The sequence below is a fragment of the Cricetulus griseus genome, chromosome 7 (genome assembly GCF_003668045.3).
Source record: "Cricetulus griseus strain 17A/GY chromosome 7, alternate assembly CriGri-PICRH-1.0, whole genome shotgun sequence".
Lineage (NCBI taxonomy): Eukaryota > Metazoa > Chordata > Mammalia > Rodentia > Cricetidae > Cricetulus > Cricetulus griseus.
Genome location: NC_048600.1, coordinates 80029343 through 80049963, shown reverse-complemented (window position 1 = coordinate 80049963; position 20621 = coordinate 80029343). Strand labels below are relative to the sequence as shown.

The 20621-nt window shown below is 43.3% G+C and overlaps 1 protein-coding gene across 1 annotated transcript in view; it reads left to right on the top strand.

Annotated features, from left to right (window-relative positions):
• Positions 1–20621, top strand: part of Dnah9 (dynein axonemal heavy chain 9) — a 338224-nt gene that overhangs the window by 40431 nt on the left and 277172 nt on the right. Inside the window, exons 8-15 of the mRNA XM_027427134.2 lie at positions 893–1009; positions 4811–4961; positions 6306–6420; positions 9324–9392; positions 10899–11025; positions 12772–13027; positions 13737–13978; positions 20170–20305. Of these exons, the coding sequence (XP_027282935.1) occupies positions 893–1009; positions 4811–4961; positions 6306–6420; positions 9324–9392; positions 10899–11025; positions 12772–13027; positions 13737–13978; positions 20170–20305 (1213 nt within the window). The remainder of the gene's footprint in view (positions 1–892; positions 1010–4810; positions 4962–6305; positions 6421–9323; positions 9393–10898; positions 11026–12771; positions 13028–13736; positions 13979–20169; positions 20306–20621) is intronic.

Below are 20621 nucleotides of genomic sequence, written 5' to 3'. Positions count from 1 at the left end.
TATCCTGTGTTTTTATTGGCTAAATTAGGAAACTTAAGAACAATGGCTAATTGCCATCTTAGCCAATTAAGGTGTATTTGTAGGGAATAGCATGCATTCATTTAATTAGTTTTCTTTCTAAGGATTAGATTAATTTGATTACTCTTAAGTAATCAAAGAAATGCATTTTGACTTGGAGGAGGAAGACAAGAAGGTGGTGACCCTGGGGCTGTTGCTGCTGAGATAATCTAGTGTAGTATGAGCTGACCCTGTGGGGAGAAAAAAAGGGGACTCACAAAGTGGAGACAGGGACACCATGAGGAAGGCGAGTGGATGACAACCTTATGTTTCATTCAAACTGTGCCATTTGGGCCAAAGTGTCATGCTACCATGGTGTCACAGTTAGGTTTTGTCAACTTGACACACTCCTAGATATTCCTAGAAAGAAAAAAAGTCAGTTGAGAATTGCCTTCATTGCATTGGCCTCTAGACATGTCTGTGGGGCATTTTCACCATTGTTGATTGGTATGGGAGGTCTCAGTCCACTGTGGGTGGTACCATCCCTAAGCAAGTAGGTCTTTTCTGGATAATAAAGCTAATCTATCCAGAAAACCAAACCAGTAAGCAGCTTTCCTTCATGTCTTCCACTTCAGTTCTGTCTCCTGGCTTCTTCTTAATGATAGACTATGATGTGGAAATGTAAGCCAAGTAAATCTTTTCCTCCCAAAGTGTAATTTGGTCAGTGTTTTATCGCAGCAACAAAGGAGCAAGCTAGGAGGTGTGGTGAGGTTTAGAGAATTAAAATAAAGCTTTGGTATGACTGAGTTCAGCACAAAGTTTAGCAACCAAGACTGCAGTGAGACTGGGTTGCAGAAAACCATGGTTTTCTTACATATGTGTGATGTCTCCTTAGGAATTTGAAAACAATGTGTGTGAATTTAACAAGAGAGTGGAAGATCTTGACCGGAGATTGGGGACTATCTTAATCCAAGCTTTTGATGACACACCTGATGTGGAGCATGCCTTTAAGGTTGGTGTAAGTGAAGCAGAAATCTCCCCCAAGACCTCCTCAGTGCTCATCAGAGGACAATAAGGCTACTCTCCTGATTCCTTCCTTCAAATATCCATGGGGAGAAGCATATATAATTGGACTTCTTGGGTAGATCACTTATGCATTTTTAAACATATAAAAATGCTTTGAAAATGTCAGTGATCTTTTTAGACACCATGCATCATCTATCAGTAGGGTCACCATCCGGAATAAAAAGGGCTAGTGAGGTTGCTCTCCTGAAGCATGGCTCAGCAATACCAAGGCTGCTTAACCCTTCAGGCAAGGTTGACTTAGCCTGGAGAAAAGCATTCACCAAGAGTGGCTTGTAGGATCCAGGCATGCCCTGGTTCTATGTCTCCCATATCAAGTGGTAAGAAGCAGAGAGGACATTTAGGATGGCGAGGGCATAAACAGCTGTACAGTCAGGGATGCTGATGTGAGATGCAGGGCTCTGTTGAATGTGATCGGTCTCCTGTAAAGTATGTAGAGGCCTGGTGCTTCAAGGACTTGAGTCAGGAGAGTGTCACTAGGAGAGGCATTTTTGGTTCAGAAGAGAAAGGAGATTTCTGTCAATGTTGCTCAAGATGAAATAAACATTCTTGAGAAGCAGTTAATTTTCTGGTCATTGAAGATGTTCAGAGACTAAGTGATTTATAGGACAATTGTCAAAGACACATGAACCTTGGATGGGCAAATCTATGCTATCCTAGAATATTAAATAACCCAACTGTGCCATACTCCATTTGCTGTTGATAGAGAGAGAGAGAGTGATTTAATAAACACCTATTATTTAATACTCACCTGCCAAGATATTGGAAATCCTTTTTCAAGCATCAGAAAGGGTTTACATGTGTCCAAGGAATGATCTTATATAGTATTAACTGACGGTGACTAATTGGGAATCAGAACCCAAATACACTATAAAGCTGTAACTCTACTTAGGTGTTGAGACTACCCTCTCCCACCCTAGGAATCCCTCTGCACCTACTACTCTGAGGGGTTCATGTGATTCACTGGGCTCATCCCTATCTCTGCCTATAACATCATTGCATGTCACTTCTCTGTGTCTAGAGTCTCCTTTGGGAATTAATCTTCTCAGGAAGGTATTTAGGGTCTTCCTATTTCTCCTTGGATGCTTCCCTCATGAAAACATCTATATTTATCCCAGGAGCATATATCTATCTTCAGGCTTTTACATTTTCAGCAGTTCTTGAAAAATATATGGCTAGACAAAAGGGTTCTAGACAAAAGAAGGCACCCAGCCTTAGCCCTGGTCCTGAAACATCTGTTTGCAGCCAGAATTCCAAAGTGCTCTTATAAAAGCATATCCCTTATCTAACCTGAACTCTTCTTAACAGCTATTGGAAACTGCTGGGGAAACCACAACAATCCCTCCTGCCTGACCCATTTCCCTCTTTTTGGTCATCTCACAATTAGGAAATTAATACTCTTCCCTCCTCCATCACCCAGTGCAAATGTTCCACTGGATATAAATTCACAGAAATAAGTAGTTTTTAGGATTTGGGGAGCTGGCCAGAGAGATCATCTATCTCCAGATACCCATCTGTTACTATATACAATTATCTAACATTGTATGCATCTCAGAAGTCATGACCAGAGTATATACAGGTCAAAGACCTCAAGTCAGTGGCACAAGATAGCCACTGTGGACTATCAGCCCCTTGTCTGCATATTCTCAAGAGGAAGATTGAATTCATAGCACAGCAGAGAATACACAGAACACAGCTGCTCTCATGCCTCCATCAAAGGGAGCTGCTTTCTCTGGCTTCTTATATAAGCATAGGGACCTGAGATCAACTCCTAGAGCTCACATTTAAAAAAAAAACAGACTTATTATCAAAGTGCTGAAGATACAGAGACAAGTAAATCCTTGGGGTTTGCTGGATGGTTATAGCTTACTTAGTGAGTTCCAAGCCAGTGAGAGACCTTGTTTCAAAAAGTAATGGTAGATGGCATTTGGGGAATGATACTTGAGTCAGTCCTCTGGCCTCCACATGCATATACATGCATGCAGGCAGGTACGGTCATGTACACACACACACACACACACACACACACACACACACACACACACACACACACACACACACACACGACTGCTTTCCATTCTGTATCTGGGTGATATTTATGGAGGAAAAAAAAAATCCCTACAGACTTCATTGGGAAACATTCAGCATCCTTATTTAGGCTCAGAGGGTACCTAGAATTATTGAGGAAACACTTCAAGCTGTCTGTCCTAGGATAGAATATGTCCAGACCCATTGAATCCTTTCTGTGCTTGCCTGTTATCCATGGCACGGCCTGAAAACTCAAGACTTTCTAGAACAATCTCAGATTCTGAGCCAGGCTAACCAGCTCCTGGCACTTACCCTCACTCCCTCTACAGCAGACTTTGAAAATCAGTGATAAAAAGGTGGTGATGAGAGAATGATTGGTGTGGCATAGAGCTTGTGACAGAATGGGCTTGAGGTCTAGGGCACATAGGGTCTATTCCACTTCCAGTTTTAGGATTTATGGGCATAATCTTGACATTATATCTCTCACTCTCATTTTCATTGATTTAAAGCAAAACATGACAGCTTTTTTTCTACAAAGACTAAGAGAAAAATATTTTAAACTGTGAGCATATATGTCCTGTGTCATTCTCCCCCCACTCCCTCCCCCTCCCCCTCCTCCCCTCCCCTCCCCCCCCCTCCCTTCCTCCCCCTCCCCCTCCCCCTCCCTCTCCCATCTCTGTAAAAGCTCATTTGAAAAATGTACCATGAAATAAGGTCATGGACCAGATTTGGCTCTGCACCAGCTGTTCTCTTTCGACCTCTGACTTGAAGTGTGAAGCAGAGATGGGAGCTTATAATGCCGCAGTTCTCAACCTGTGGGTTGCGACCCCCTTGGCAAGTCCCTATCTCCAAAAATATTTATATTCCAATTTATAGCAGTAGAAAAATTATACTTATGAAGTAGCAATGGAAATAATTTTATAGTTGGAGGTCCCTACAACATAAGGAACTGTATTAAAGGGCTAGGGAGTTGAGAACCACTGTTACAATAGAATTTGAGTTTAGAAACATTAGTGTATATCCTAATATGGCTGAGTCCTTATGTGGCTTAGGCTCAGGCAGCGTCACACTAAAAGATTCACAATCTAGGAACAGGCGTATCATTCAACCATCCCCATTTTCTGCTGATTCAGAAGACACCTAGGGCTGGGTTAAATGTACAGGAAGATACCTCGGATTGTCCTCATCGTGCCTATGATTGACAGGGCAGCTGATTGCTGAAACTTTCTTCTTCTGTCTTTTCTCATCACCACCTCCCTTCCTCATGTGTCATATCTTCTGTGCATAGTTCAATTTACGTTGCTGGTATCTCTAGTTTATTTCTTTAGTTTACTATTCCTTAGAAAGCTTGGTAGATTCCCAGAAGGACAAAGGACAGAGTGCATATGGTGGATCAGACGAATAATCCCAGCGCTGGGGATGCCAAGATGGGAAGGTCGTGAATTCCAAGCCAAGCCCGTACCACACAGTGAAAGCTTCACTCATAAAACAAATACTCTGCCTTTCCCCCAAAGAATTAAGAAGCCAAGAAATGAGAAGGGGAAAGTTCCAGATATCCACATGCTGGGGGCACTGCTAGAGGTCCACCATAGCATATGTGTATCCCTCCTACACTGAGTCATAAGAAGGGGAAAAAAAGAACAGGAAGCAGAATTTTTGCTGCCCTGGGAAGGTTAAGTGCCTGTGCTTATCCTCTCGACAGCTGTTTGACATCGCAGGAACGCTCCTTGAAAGACCTCTGGTAGCACAAGATGTGTCTCACAAATACCTGGCCCTCATCCAAATGTTCAACAGAGACCTGGATGCCGTCAGGCTCATCTACAGTCAGCACATCCAGGAGGAGGCAGAGCATGGTAGGGTAGTTGCCAGGGGAATGCGAGGGGCGTGTTCTGTTACTGGGATGGGCAGAATGCACTTAGGTCTTCTGGTTAATTTACGGATCTATGGCATCCTCTGGGAGCAACAAGCATAGTCCTTTTGGCTGGAAATTTCAGACCATCGTGGGTGATTGTAGAGTTCACTGAACTGCATTTCTCAGTGTGGAAGGTTGAGATTGCCAGGGTGACCTAGACCGGTGAAACCCTGACCATCACTTGTAAGCTGTGGCCTTGGCATAATGGTTAAGTTGATGGATCCCTGTTGCCACACGGTTAATTGTCATCATAGCTCAATGTACATTTACATGCCTGAAGAGAAGTTTCCTGTACCTTGCACTGCCATAACCAGTGTGCATCTGCAGGGAGGAACTAGCAAGAACCTGACCAGGGGCAGTCACTAGGCAGATGTGTGTGTGAGACTCCTCACCATCTTCTCCTTGGACCTGCTGGCCACAGGGACTATTCTTTTCATCGTGGGTGGAGTGTGGCTCACATGCTGTGATGAGCCACCTTTCGGTGTTAATTATTTTGACTCTCACCCAGACCCCACATACATGCCTTCCATATAGCAAGGACTCAAGAAACTGAAACAAACTCATGTTTGACTTTCAAACATGTAAGATAGTGTATGTAGTTAATAAAACCAGGAGATGTCACACCTCTGCAATGGAACTCATGGTGAGGTAAAGGGACTGTCCCCTCAACTCCTTTTGATAGTTAGAAATGTCAGCAGTTGGTGGGCAGTCTTTATTTTACCAGGGAGACTGAATGTGGAGTGGTTTTACTTTTAGGTGAAATCTCACCTTTGCTAAATCATGGTAATGGTCTATAAAGAAATTCAATGTGTGGACAAAGATAACAACACACAGACAGCTGACATGTGTCATAATCCACATGGCTTGTCCACTCACAACCTAACTGAATTCTCACAGAATCCTTGGCTGTAACAACAGCCAAGAGAGATGCCACCTCGTTTTACAGATGAGAAAACTGGGTGCCAGAGAGATGAAAATGTCTGTTTAAGATAGTTGTTGCAACCCTCAGTGTTCAATTAAAACTTTCTTGAGATATCCTAAAAAATAATTATGACCAGCTGCCAGACCAATTCAATCAGGATGACTGGGCAGCAAACTCATGTACTCTGAGCTGTTGTGTTCTCCCAAGGTCTCTTTAACAGGGTATTTGACTCAGTGTGGGCCCAGGATGACTTCAATCTGGAAATAGATGCAGCAATGTGGGGGTAACTAGAGGAGGCTCTTGTGGGGGTAGAGGGAGCTGGGGGCTGTACCCTCTCTTCAGTATAGTTGCTTCTGTCTTCAGGATTCTCTCCTGTGCACAAGAACATGCCCTCCATGGCTGGGGGCATCCGCTGGGCGCAGGAGCTGAGGCAGCGTATCAAGGGCCCCTTCAGCAACTTCATACACATCACACATCCGTGAGTATCTGATTATTGAACAGCACTTACTGAGCCTCCCCCATCCACCAAAAACAAGCTTTTGCCCATTATTCCATGTTCAGCCCCAGACTAGATTCTCTCAAACAGTGATGATTTTAGTACATGTGGGCTGAGATGTGGGTCCTTCAGGGTTGACTGAAGCTTAGCCCGTTGTAGGCTGCCTCCTACCCTACTGGGTCATTTCTGGAAGAAAGCCAACCAGAGGCTTCACATTCTGTAAGTAAGGCCCTCGGCATTACTTCCTTGGAAAAGAACTCTAATGCCACTGGAGCAGCTGGGAAATAACAAGTGCTTCCCAAATGTGATGTAAAGAGTGTGTTAGAGATGCAGCTTCCTGGCCTCACCTGTCAAGTCTGAATCTGAGCTGGTACTCTGTTTCTTTGGCAACCTCCCTTGGTGACTGAGGGTAGCCAGGTTAAGGAAGCCCAAGCCTGTTTTATGGCTGAGTCTAGAAGATGGGCCCCTTAGAATTTGAGATTCCTCCTGTCTAGGGACAGGCAGTATTCCTCTGATCCCTTCTTTGTAGAAGACTTGATCTTGTTCAAAGCTCTTGGCATCAGTAAGTGCAACAAAGGCAAAGGATTTGGAAGCTGGCCATTGGCATGAGTCAGGGATGTCCGCAGAGACCCTGGGCTCAGGTAGCAAGATTAAATGTCTTTCAAGATGTGAGACAGAAGCATGGCATCTGTGGGGATCAGTCACTACCCCACTCCAGGATCACCAGCCCGACAAGCAGCCCTGACATAAGCAATCTCCCTTTGGAGAGAGAAGCTCATATCTGCTCTGCTCTGGACAAGCTTTTGATGCTGCAGGTGGAGAAACCAGTCCAAAAGAAGGGAGGTGATGCCCCTCTTGTCCTGGAGACAGGCAAGAAGTAACTGAGAAGCACCTGGGTCTCTAGCTTCCAGCACATAGTTCCTTCCAGCTCTAGCTTCCAGTGGTCTCCAGCTATAGAGAATTTGGCCAAAAGGAGGGCTGAGTCCCCAGGCCTCCCAGACATGCCCCTTACAGCAAAATGAAGATGAACAGCAGGGAGTCAAGGCTACTTGCAGACAAATGATCTACAGAGCTAAGTCTGGTTCCTAGGAAGCAAACTCTGAGACTACAAAGGATGCTCCTAGGAACAGCAGCTAAAGGACAGAGCCTGTTCTGGGGCTGGGTGGCTGGTGGGTGGGGATGAGCTGCTGGTTGGCTGTATCAGAGGCTTCAGTGAATCCTGCAAAGAGCACAGCTCCTAGGAGGTCCCCACCTCAGCTAGCTCTTAGCTCTGGGCTTCTACCACAAGTAACATGACCATGTGCTAGGTGGCTCTCAGTCCAGGGAATCCAATACCTTCTTCTGGTTCCATGGACATCAGTGCACAGGCATATATGCATGCAAAACACTCATACACATAAAATAATATTTTTTTTAAAAAAATGAGAATGCTATAGGCTTCTACCACCAATGGAAGTGGAAACGTCATGGCATTGTTTTTGGTGACCTCTCTACAAACTCCCTGGGCAACAAGACCTGACACATACCATGTACACCTCTGCCTTAGTCTCTCCAGATCCAAATTTGAGAAGTGGTCATTGTGAGACCTGTAGAAATCCTGCAGCAGTGTGTGAGGGAATGGGGCGGGTATGAGGGGCAAGCCACCTGCCTGACCTGGAGCACTCTGTGATACAGCTGCTCAATCAGCAAAAGGGGAACAAGGCAGTCCAGCACTTTCCCTGCAGGAGTGAGGGTTTGTGGAAGGCTCCAGGGATCATGTGAAGAAACCTGGGCTGGCATAAGGAGAAATTGGATGTTAAAGATTTAGCAATAAGCTGCCTCATTTTGCTAGCAGGACAAACAAAAACAGACTCCACACAGTGGGAAGGTATTTGAAAATTAAAGATCCCTCACCCATTTTCCCTGGAGCTGGACATATATTTACTATTACAGCCAATGTCAAAAGCAGGGGAGAAAGTTGTGGGTAGCAGTATCGCAAGGCAGACCCTCATTTCCTCTCCTGCCGTCCTCAGCATCCTGGCAGAAGCCTCTGCATGCACATGTGAGAATGCAGTGTTTGTGATGTGTGTCTATGTGCAGGTGTATGTGTTTGCCCCATTGCATGTGCACACATTTTAGGAGGTGAGAGGAGGGCAGGGACTCATGCAAACATGTCAAGGAATAGCAGTGTTTCTGATCAAGTGTCCTAGATGGATTTCAGAAACCCCTCTATCTGCACCTATCTTGCAAAAGGGAGTTGCTCTCTCTGTGTCCCTGTATCTGTCTCTCTATGTCTTCTTCTGTATATCTATCTATTGATTATTGTTTATCTATTACCTATATAGTGTATGCACATATACATAAATGCAATGTTATTAATATTATATGGATATTTTTTCTTTAAACACAGAAAGCAAATTCACCTACATTTTTTTACTCCCTGAACTTTCTTTTGATTCATATTTTGTGAAACCTCAATTACCTAGTGTGTGTATGACCAGCTTAGCCAGGAGAGCAGTTGGTGGAGCCTGTCGGCAATAGAGAGCACACTGACCCTGTCATCTGGGGAAATGCGTGGAACTTTAGCAAGTGCAGGTGCCCCCTAGTGGCCTGTGGAGGATGTTCAGGGAGGAGAATGCAATCTCTTCTATAAGGCCCTTTGAAAGCTGCCCAGGAGACAGTCCCATATCCGTTTTGTTTGGTTTTTGTTATTGTCATTTTACGTCTTTAGATGCATAGAATCCCTGTATGTAGCCCAGGCAGGGACGGGATCAACGGTCCTCCTGCCTCAGTCTCCCAATTATCAATACTTTCTCTGTAGACTGCAGTTTATTCATTAGATCGTAACTTGGGCTTCTCCTAATCATACATCTTTGTTTTTCTCCCCCTTTCTTGTGTACTGATAGGTGTTTGCAGTCTGCTGAAGGAAAGCGAATGGTACAGAAATACGAAGATTTGCTCTCACTGTTAGAAAAGTAAGCAGCTTCTGCGATTGCGTTGTCCTGCAGATTGCCCTGCCCCCACACCCTGTGCCTTTTGCTGTTCGTAGGCCATATTCCATATCAGATCTGAAATATCGTTGTGTGCTTTATGTTATAGCCGAGCTATTTGTGAGTACAGTATTCCAGGGCCTTGAAAACAGTCTCTGGGGGAATGTGGCTTTACCCTGGATACAACTATGTTCCCAGTGTCACTTTCTTCGATCTGTGAACCTTGTGGAGAGGCGTGGGATGCCACACATGGTGCTCTGAGAGGCCTGGAATTGCAGTCACTGCTCCGTGAATAGAAAGCAATAGTTTTTAATGCCTGGAGTGAAATTAAGTCTCCAAATATGTCTTCTGTCCTTTTAGAGAGAAAGCATAAGACAGATTTGCACATGGGCCCATAGTTGTTCCTGCTCTAAAGCTCAGTGGATCTTTTAGAGGTTCAGGGTCTATAGGCACCTCCTCCAATGTGGTCCTGCCTTCTGCCTCTGCAATTGTTCTTTCTCCTGATGCTGGAGAGCATACATGAAAGCTCAGATTCTGACATTGCTTGCCATAGGGTTAGACAAATGACCTGCCAGGAACCCAAACATCTCCCCCTTTACCCTGTAAATATCTCAAGTGTATCTTCTCTTCCTTGTCTCCATCACTGGACTCTTCTCAAAAGACTAGGTCTGCTCCAGCCTGAACTGCCGTAGTGGCTTCCTGGAAGCCCTCCCTGCCTCCATATTTGTGTCCCTTAGTCCACACACTGTGGTCAAATCCAATAATGTCACTATATCCCTAACAACTGAACACCTCTTGGAGGTTCCCATTGTCCCCCAAGCTGTCCTTCCCTCCAGCCTCAGCTGTATCCTCCATGTTTTTTTTTTCCCAGTTCAGTCAGGCTGTTTCTCACTTCCACACCTCACCATTCTTCTCCTGGGAAGCATCATTCTGCCTCTCCTCAGCCATGAGATTGAGTTAAGAATCGCACCATCATCTCTCCCATGAGGCTTCCTCAATCTCCTTATGCCCCTCCAGCTCCTTGCCTCTACCATCAGATGCCTGACACCGACTACAACTCTCTAAGATTGATTTTACTGCACTGTGTTATCATAATCTTCCTGTGGTCCCCACCATTAGCTCTATTTATCTTGAGTTATTAATTCATTGATTTATTCTCCAAGCTCAGCACATGGTATGTGTCAGATCAATGTGTGATGACTGAATAATGAATTCCATGAGCTTCTTGATGGTTAGTGTGAGAGAGCAGTTCTTACCAATATCTTCTCTCTGTATCTCTGGAGCTGATCACCACTTTCCACCTCACCCCCAAAGATCATGTGGAATCTTTCCATTCTCTTCTGGTCACAGTGGTACTGCCTTTAAGATCAGTGGGCTCAGCCTTCATGGATCAGATACCAGTTGCTTCTCCAGTTTGAATTACAGAGCAAGGCCAGGACCTGGGGGTTTTCAGGGTGTTTCTGAGGTGGCTGCTGTCTCTGGTTGTTGCAGGTATGAGAGAAGACTTTATGAGGACTGGTGTCAGACGGTATCTGAGAAGTCACAGTACAATCTCTCCCTACCACTTCTGTATCGTGACCCCAACACTAAGCAGCTCTCAGTCAACTTTAGCCCACAGGTCAGCTGGGTAACAGTAACTTTCATTGGGTTCCAGAAGCATTGAGTTAACTGCTGATTTCAAGGGTCAAGAGGACTTTTAAAATAATTTATACTCTGCACTTTCTTGTGTGTGTGTGGGGGGGGAGGAATTAATCCTCAGTTGGAATAGTTTCATTAAGGTATCCATGTTTATGATTTTTCTCTAGGGTTAACCAGTGTATTTGATTTTTCCCTATAGGGAACCAGACTCGAGTTGCATAATAACAAGGGAGGGCACTTCCTCAGAAATACATTGCTAGCTGGGCAGTGATGGGTCATGCCTTAAAGCCCAGCACTTGGGAGGCAGAGGCAGGCGGGTCCTTGTGAGTTCAAGGCTGGTCTTTTCTACAGAGCTAGTTCCAGGATAATTAGGTCTCCACAAAGAAACCTTGTCTCAAAAAACTTTTTTTTTTAAAAAGGAAATGCATTGCTAAATGACTTTGTCATTGTGCAAACATCATAAAGTCAAGGCTATCTTCAGCTATGTAGAGGGTTAGAGGTCAGCCTAGACTATATGAAATTACCTACCATCTGTCTGTCTATCTATCTATCTATCTATCTATCTATCTATCTATCTATCTATCTATCATCTATCTATATTTATTATCTATCATACATCTCTATCTATCATCTGTCTATCTACCTATCTTATCTATCATCATCTATCTAATCTTCAGATACTGCTCTAGTTTGTCATTTTAGTTTGTCTGATATTTTATGCATATAGTTTTATGTCTTGTGTTGTGGTTTTGTTTAAAATAGTCTTCTTTATTAAGATTAGTAAGTCAAGGCTATCTTCAGCTATGTAGAGGGTTGGAGGTCAGCCTAGACTACATGAAACTGGTACTCTCAGTAGGACAGGTGGTACTCTCAGTAGGGATGGCTGATACTCTCAATAGGGCTGACTGGTACTCTCAATAGGGCTGGCTGGTACTCTCAGTAGAACTGGCTGGTACTCTCAGTAGGGCTGGCTAGTAGTCAACAATGAAGAGCCCAGCTATTGGAAGGCAAGCTAGTAGCTAGTACCCTTATATGAGGAGGTAAGGAGGACTTAGAGCTTTGCATTTGTTTTGTCACCTGTGCTGATACCCTGCAGGACCTTTCTGTGTTTTCTAAGATCTCATCTTCTGGGCTTTTCATTTTTGTATCTGCCAATAAACCTAGGAGCTCACAGAAGTTTGGGGGTGGGGGCTGGGTGACATCTTTCCTCACATCCTAGTATATTAGAATACAAGGAAATGCCAGACAGGGTTACAGAAGTCATGGGCTATTCTATCTGAGTTCATGTGACAGCCTTTCCATGGGCTTCTCTCAATTTGCAGCAGCTTCTCTGTGGGTGTATGCATGAAGAAATGACCAAAGTGTAATTCCATGTCTGCATGTGGGTTGCTCAAGCAGATGACCCACTCCTGTTCTCAGAAGCCACACACCCTGAGTGTAGGAAGCAGAACCCTCCTCTCTGTTGCCAGTGGCTCCTTTCCCAGTATCTCCCCTTCTTGCTCTCACACTTTACACTTCTGGTCATTTTGTAGTCCTCCAAGTTATCTTCTTTCTGCTGTACACTTATCCATCCTTCCCTTAAGCTGGCTGCCAGGAACTGATGGGAACAGAGGTCAACAAGAGGCCCTAGGCCTTTAAGCCCTTGAGATCCTTGGGTCCTCCCTGGACACAGTTGCTTTCTTGCTGAGCCTGAGCAAATGCTACTTATGTTTGCCTCTTTCCTCAGCTGGTTTCAGTGTTGAAAGAAATGAGCTATCTTCAGCCCACTGAGGTGAAACTTATTCCCGAGACAGCAGCAACCATGTTCTCCTCCAGGGAATTCTATCGGCAGCTTGTGGCCAACTTGGAGTTGATGGCAAATTGGTACAATAAGATTATGAAAACTCTGCTTGAGGTGGAATTTCCACTAGTAGAAGAAGAACTGCAAAATATTGATCTCCGTCTGAGAGCTGCAGAGGAGACTCTGAGCTGGGAAACAGAAGGTAAGAGAACAACCTTTAATCAGAAAGGAATGTGGGGACTAAAAGTCCCAGTGAAGTTAAAAGACCCCTCATTATCCACCCAGAACCCAATTTGAGTTGGAAACACAGACTCGGCCTCTTTCAGACACATTTGGAGGGGGTAGGAGGGGGCAATTTGTACAGTTCAAATCATGTAAGATTGGCCATGATTTTTAAATGCATCGTAATGTTTAATCTGAAGTGTAAAGAATTATGCAATAGAGAAGAAAATTAAAGTTAAGGTCCTCAGAAATCTTATCAAAAGGTCATAGTGAACTCATGGCAGTCATACAATATTCCATTAAGTATGGAGGACTTTACCCAGTATATGAAAAGGTATAACATTTTTCATTTTTTAACACACAGCACATCACAAGTTACTATAATCAAAACGTGATTAATCCAAATAAAATCCTCAAATTTCTCTGGAATTCCCTGGCAACTATGGTAACTCCTATGTGCATGATAGCTGAGTACCTCCTTGTTTGTCTGATTGTATAATCAGAATAATGGGAAGGGCTGGCTTTTTAATACAACCAGGGAAGGAGGGACTCTGCTGATAATGAAGTCATCTGTGCAGAAAAGTTTCTTAAAGCTTGTAGGCATAAACTCCCATCATTCATAGTGAACGGCTGTCGGCTTTGCCACCACCATATGCCATTTCAGTTAATTCTGTTTCTTTCGGGAGCAGGCATTTGGGATTATGCCATGCAAATAACCAATAGCATTCATGACCTGGAACAAAGAATCCAGAAGACAAAAGACAATGTGGAAGAGATTCAGAACATCATGAAAACATGGGTGTCTCCAATATTTAAGAGAAAAGATGGAAAAAAAGAATGCCCTCTTTCTCTGGATGATCAACAGGATCACGTGGAAAAATACTATGGCCTCATCAGGGAATCTGGCCTTAAGATTCACACTCTTGTTCAGGTAACAACCAGCCTGTTAGACACAGTACCAAGAAAGGTATCTGAATGCTAAAAAGAAATCTGTGCATTAGAATAATCAATAGATGATGTGCCTTCTTCAGGCAAGGATAAAACTTTAGAGTAGCTATAAAATAACTAAAGCTAATAGATAATAGGGCTCCAAAATCAATGTGTCAGTATTAATACTGTCAAAATTAATTCAAGTCTCACTCCTAACCCCTCAAGCTAGAAGGAGATGGCAAAGCAGAATCCTAACTCATCTGCTGTGTTAACCAGCCAACCCCCGCCCATGCAGTCTGCTGTGGCTCTGCTGCATGCCTTATCCTTAGGGCCTATCACTGAAGAGCCATGAAAGATGAGCAAGTGCCATGGCATCCCTGTCTTTGAACAGAAGAAGAAAGAGTTCATAGTTCCACAGTTAATGCAGCAAGGCTTTTTGTCCTGTAGTATGATCAGGGCAGCTTCATGTCCTACCAGCAACAACTAAAGTGTCTCTGTGAACACTGGCATATAAATGGCCACCAACCCCAACTCTAGTAAAAAAAAAAAAAAAAAAAAAGCCACCAGCACTTTCTGACAGGTTGACTCATGTCAGAAGTTGGGAAAAAATCACCATCCTATAAAGGTTGTGGTTTAAAACACAATTAAGATGTCCAGTCATAAATGCTAATGATGACCAGTTAAATGGAGGAGATAATTGCCTAAATTATGCCATTGAAAGACAGAAAACTTTTTTACTTTATTGTTTTTCACATCTTCTGGTCCTAGATTTAGTAATTTTAGGATGTATTTGTTTATTTTTCCTCTTTTTTATTTAAATTAGAAACAATCTTATTCTTACATGTCAGTCCCAGTTCCATCTCCCTCTCCTCCTCCCCTACCCCCCACCAATGCCCTATCTCATCCCCTCAGGGAGGGTGAGGCCTTCCATGGGGGAATCTTCAAAGTCTATCATATCATTTGGAGCAGGGCCTAGGCCCTCCCCTCTGTATCTAGGCTGAGAGAGTATCCCTCCATAGGGAATGAACCCCCAAAGTCTATTCATACACTAGGAATAAATACCGATCCACTCACTACCCGAAGCCCCATAGACTGCCCAGGCCTCCTAACTGACACCCATGTTCAGGGGGTCTGGGTCGGTCCTATGCTGGTTTCCCAGCTATCAGTCTGGGGCCCATGAGCTCCCCCTTGTTCAGGTCTTGTTTAATTTTTTAAAGCAGACTCCCAGGGTAGAAATTTAGGGTCTTGATGTTAGGCCTTTCTTTCTTCCTTTGATGATATCTGCTTTGGCAGTGCATTGCTTTCATGCCACAGTCTCAACCTGCCCTATGTTGCCATTGACTTCAGTGCTTCCCTGTGCCACATTGTTAACCCAGTGGTCATTTAGGAATGTGTGTTCTAATTTCCTTATATTTGGGGCTTCTCTGCATATCTTAATGGAATTGATGTCTAATTTAACTCTGTAGTCAGAGAGATACTTGGAATTAACTGAGACTCATTCTACACCCCAGCCCACAGTCTGTCTTGGTGAAGATTTCTTGGGCATTGACAATGTCTGGGCTTCTGTTGTCGGGTGCGGTATCCTTTGGATAAGAGATGTGATGGTGCTGTTAGAATCTTTGGGATGCTTTCTGACTTTATTTATCTATTGGTTCTATCAATCGATGGAGGTGGAATATTAAAATCTCTGTGATTTTAGTTGTGTCTATTTAATCCTAAATCTGTCCAAGTTTTCATCATGGATGTGAGCTCTGTTGGCACAAGCACACTTACAAATTATAGTAATCATAACTCCCTGATGAACTGACTGCACCGTCATTGTGAAGTCCCTCTTGATTTCCAATAATACTCCTTCATCTTCAAGTCTGCCTTTTTTCTGATAATAATGCAACTTCTCCCTCCTGATTCATTATCCCTATTATTTGCACTATCCATCTCTCCACACTTCTACCTTCAACCTATGTATTTCTCCATATTCAAAAATGTTCTCCATTGTAACCAGCATATAGTAGAAGCATTTACATTTTCTTATATTAAAAAATATATGTGTATATCTGTAGGTATGTGGACTGGTCAGTGCAGGAGCCCATGGAGTCTAGAGATAGCACTGAGTCCCCAGGTGCTGGAGTTACAGGTGTCTGTGAGTCACCTGAAGTGGGTGCTGAGAACCTAATTTGGGTCCCCTATGAGAACAGTATGTGCTCTTAACTGATGAGCTGTCTTTCTTGGCCCAAGAAATGTGTTCTTATCAGTAACAATTCCACCTTTTAACTGGATTGCTTGGATTGTTATGTGCAATTTGGATAGAATGGACTCTAATTCTGCTGTGTCCCTAATTGTTTTGTTTCTTTCTTCCCCTCTGCTTGGCTGTGTCCATGGCCTTGTGGGTTCACACATAATTTTGAGCATTCAGTTGACAGCTCCGTTGCTGTTCCAGCTTCTACATGATTGCCTTCCATTGCTATGGGATGATCCAGGTTTCAACTCAGTTTTATCCTGAGACATAGAGACCTTGGACAGTGCAGGTCTTCTGACCTCCTCTCCCTTGTGATGGTTAGCTTGGATGCTACACCTGACACAATGTACATTCACCTAGGTAGGGAGTTTTAAGGAGGAATGGTCTCAGTTGGTTGACCTTTGAGTAAGCCTGTGAGGGACTTTGTTCAAGAGGTCATTTGAGCCCACCCTGAACATGGGTGCCTCAAGTTGGACAGGCTGGGTCTCAGATTATTCACACCTTCGAGGGCAAGTTGAGCACTGTCATGCTTGTACTGTTTCCTTGCTCTCTCTCCACTTGGCTGTGGGTATATTGTTCCTACTTCAAGTGTCTGCCACCTTGACTTCTACACAAAGATTGACTGGAATTGTGAGATTAAAAAGAACCTCTTTTCACCTTAAGTTTTTTTGTTTTTTGGTTGGGGTATTTTATCACAGCAATAGAAAGCAAAACTAAGATACCCTCATTTTGTAACGTCTATGCTATATTAATGTATCAAACATAGTATTATGGTAGCATATTCAATCATTAATATGTTAAATGCTGACTTCTTTTTTTCCTCCATTTTTTATTTAAATTAGAAACAAGATTGTTTTACATATCAATCCCAGTTCCCTCTCCCTCCCCTCTTCCCCTGCCCCCCACTAACACCCTACCTATCCCATACCATTTCTGCTCCCCAGGGAGAGAGAGGTATTCCATGGGGAGTCTTCAGAGTCTGTCATATCCTTTGTGATAGGGCCTAGGCCCTTCCCCATGTGTATAGGCTAAGGGAGTATCCCTCTATGTGAAATGGGCTCCCAAAGCCCATTCCTATGCTAGGGATATGTACTGATCTACTACAAGAGGCCCCATAGATTTCTCAGGCACCTCAATGACACCCACAATCATGGGGTCTGGATCAGTTCCATGCTGGTTTCCCAGTCATCAGTCTGGGGGCCAAGAGCTCCCATTTGTTCAGGTCAGCTGTTTCTGTGGGTTTCACCAGCCTGGTCTCCTCCACTTTGCTCATCACTCCTCCTTCTCTGCAAATGGATTCCAGTTCAGTTCAGTGTTTAGCTGTTGGTATCTGCTTCTACTTCCATCAGCTGCTGGATGAAGGCTCTAGAATGGTATATAAGTTAGTCGTCAATGTCATTATCAGGGGTAGACATTTAAGGTAGCCTTTCCTCTGTTTCATAGATGGTTAGTTGGTGTCATCCTTGTAGATCCCTGGATATTTCCCTATTGCCCGATTTCTCTTTAAACCTATATTGGCTCCCTCTCTGATGGTATCTCTTATTTTGATCTCCTCTATTCTTACCCCTACACAACGTTCCTGCTCCTTTATGTCCTCCTCACCCCTCCTCTTCTCCCCTTCTCATTCTCCTAGCTCCCTCTCCCCTACTCCCATGCTCCCAATTTGCTTAGGGGATCTTGTCCCTTTCCCCTTCTCTGGGGGACCATGTATGTCTCTTTTAGAGTCCTCCTTGATGCCTAACTTCTATAGTGGTGTTGACTGTAGGCTGATAATTCTTTGCTCTATGTGTAAAATCCTTATATGAGTGAGTGTATACTATGTTTGTCTTTTTGTGTCCGGGTTACCTCTATCAGAATGGTTTCTTCTAGTTCCATCCATTTGCCTGCAAATTTCAAGATTCTGGTCCTTTTTCTGCTGAGTAGTACTCCATTGTGTAAATGTGCCAAATGCTGACTTCTTTCATTAAAATTTAAAGAAAAAAAGAAATGAAAATGGGAGGAGGAAGAGTTAATGAGGAGAAGAGGTATCAAAAAGGAGTGGGAGAGGGGCAAGAGAATGAAATGAGAAGTGAATGCATTCAAAATACATTATGCAAGTTTATAAAATTTTCAAAAATAAACACAAATTTAAAGAAAATAGGGAAATGAGTTAATGACTAAATTATACATGATTTATCCATCCTCTTTTTTAAAAGTAAGTTAAAAATATTGCTAGTGTTCTCTTTTTACCCATATACTCAGCATAGTCATGCTTTGTATTCTTTTCTGTTGATGTGAGCTGCTATCTATACTCATTTCTCTTAGACCTAAGGAATCTTATTTAGCCTCCTGTAGTTCAGGCCTCATGTTGACATATCAGCTCAGCTTTGAGCAAAACTTGTCTTGACCTCACCTAGTTTTGGAAGGACAATTTTACTGTGTACAGAATCCTTGTTTTACTTCATAGATTGTTGCTTGGCCTTTATCCACACACTGTGTTCCACAACAAGCAAGCCATAACTGTATCTTTGTTTTCTCCAGGCTATATTGTCTCTTTTCAAGCTGCTTTTACGAAATGGGTGCTTAATCTTTTTTCAGTTTTCAATTTGGCTATGATGTGCCTGAGTGGATTTTCATTGCTCTCACCCTGCTTGGAGTTTACAAGCTCTTTGGATCTTCTTTTCACCAGATTTGAGAATATAGTTTGGTTTCCAGTTGTTTTGTTTTAGTGACGGGGTCTCCCTATTTAACCCAGACTAGTCTTGAGGTCATGATCCTCCCTTCTCAGCCTACTGAGGATTACGATTGCAGGTGTGTGCAAAACATACTTGGATTACTTGCTTATTGTTTGTTTTACAACTACAATGGTCTTGTTTAATTCAAAATCTACTGTGTTTTCTAAGCCTGACACGTGTGTGTGTGTGTGTGTGTGTGTGTGTGTGTGTGTGTGTGTGTGAAACAGAAGTTTGTCACATAAAATAAGCCTAACTGTTACTTAGTGTAGAAACACACATCTTAACACCTGCAAGCCACTGCATATAATCACGTATTACAATTTGCATAATGATGGGCTTAAAGTCATTAAGAAAACCTTAAATCTACTTAGGATGTAAAGGCATTGGTAATGCATCTTAAAAATTTTAGAATTGTGTCACTTAAAAGCAGGATCATGAAATCATTAAGCTCCAGCAGGATCTGTAATGTGGCAGTGTTTCCTAAAGGGGTAAGTGTGAGCCATTGAAGAGAGTCACCTCCCTGGGTTACCTGCTGCCTTCTTTGAAAACATCAGCTCCCTGGAAAGAAACCGTAAAGTCTTAATGAAAATGATGAAAAGCAGATGGATGTCTGTGCTGAGCATCATTGAGCACTTAGGCTCCCTCTCCTTGATGTCCAAACCTTGTTACCATAGTGATAATCAGGGTACCCTGGGTCAAGAAGTGAGAGGGAGAGAGAAAGGGGGGGCAGGGAGGGAGATTTCTTATATGGTTTGTTTTCTAAATCACTTAGTATAATTATGTAAGACCTTTAATTAATATCAAATGCCAACCACAGAGCACAGTCCATTTCTAAGAATTATCTGGGAAATACTTTGCAGCCCTGAATCCTAGTCGTTCTCCTGCCTACCCTACCTCCTCCTCCTCCTCCTCTGATGCTCCTCCCTCAGCAGAATGAGCAGTGAGGATTGGCAAAGTACAGGTGTGCCATATTCCTCGACATTCCTCCTGAGAAGTTATTCAGGCACTGACCTCCATCCTCAGGAACAGACAAGACACCACAGCCCCTTTATGGAACAGATTTGTGTCCCTCTTAATCAATGGCTTTCTCCATTTGACAGAAATACTGTAAAGATATGTAACTTTGAAGTCTTTGCAGAGAGCGTGCGTGCGTGCGTGCATGTGTGTGTGTTCCCATTGGTGATGATTTTGCCAGTTCTTCTGTGTTGTTATGTCTCACATCCTTTCTTCTTTCCTTTATAGGAAAACCTGGTTCTATTTGCAGCAGACCCAGCATCCAGCATCTGGAAAACTTATGTTAACTACATTGATTCCATGTTGTTGGATGGATTCTTTCTTGCTATCGAGTGCTCCCTCAAATATCTCCTGGAAAACACTGGTGATTACCAACTGATAGCAATGGGCCATGAGTGGGCAGACAGCAGCAGCAGTTGCTGCGGTATTAAAGTGAAGTGTAGTTGAGGTTTGCCAAAGTGCTGGGGTATCATGAGCGAAGCTGAGTAAACTAGCAAAGGGTGGGGCAAAGATAAAATAATCATGACTCTCAATATCACACATCACACCAGGCTGTAAGATCATCAGGACCGTAACAAAAGTAAATGAGAACTCCACCAAACTCAAGGTTCAGGAGACAAGTGGTTGAATCTGGAGTCATAGGAAGTGGTTAGTAAGGAGAGCTTCCTCCAGTTTACTTG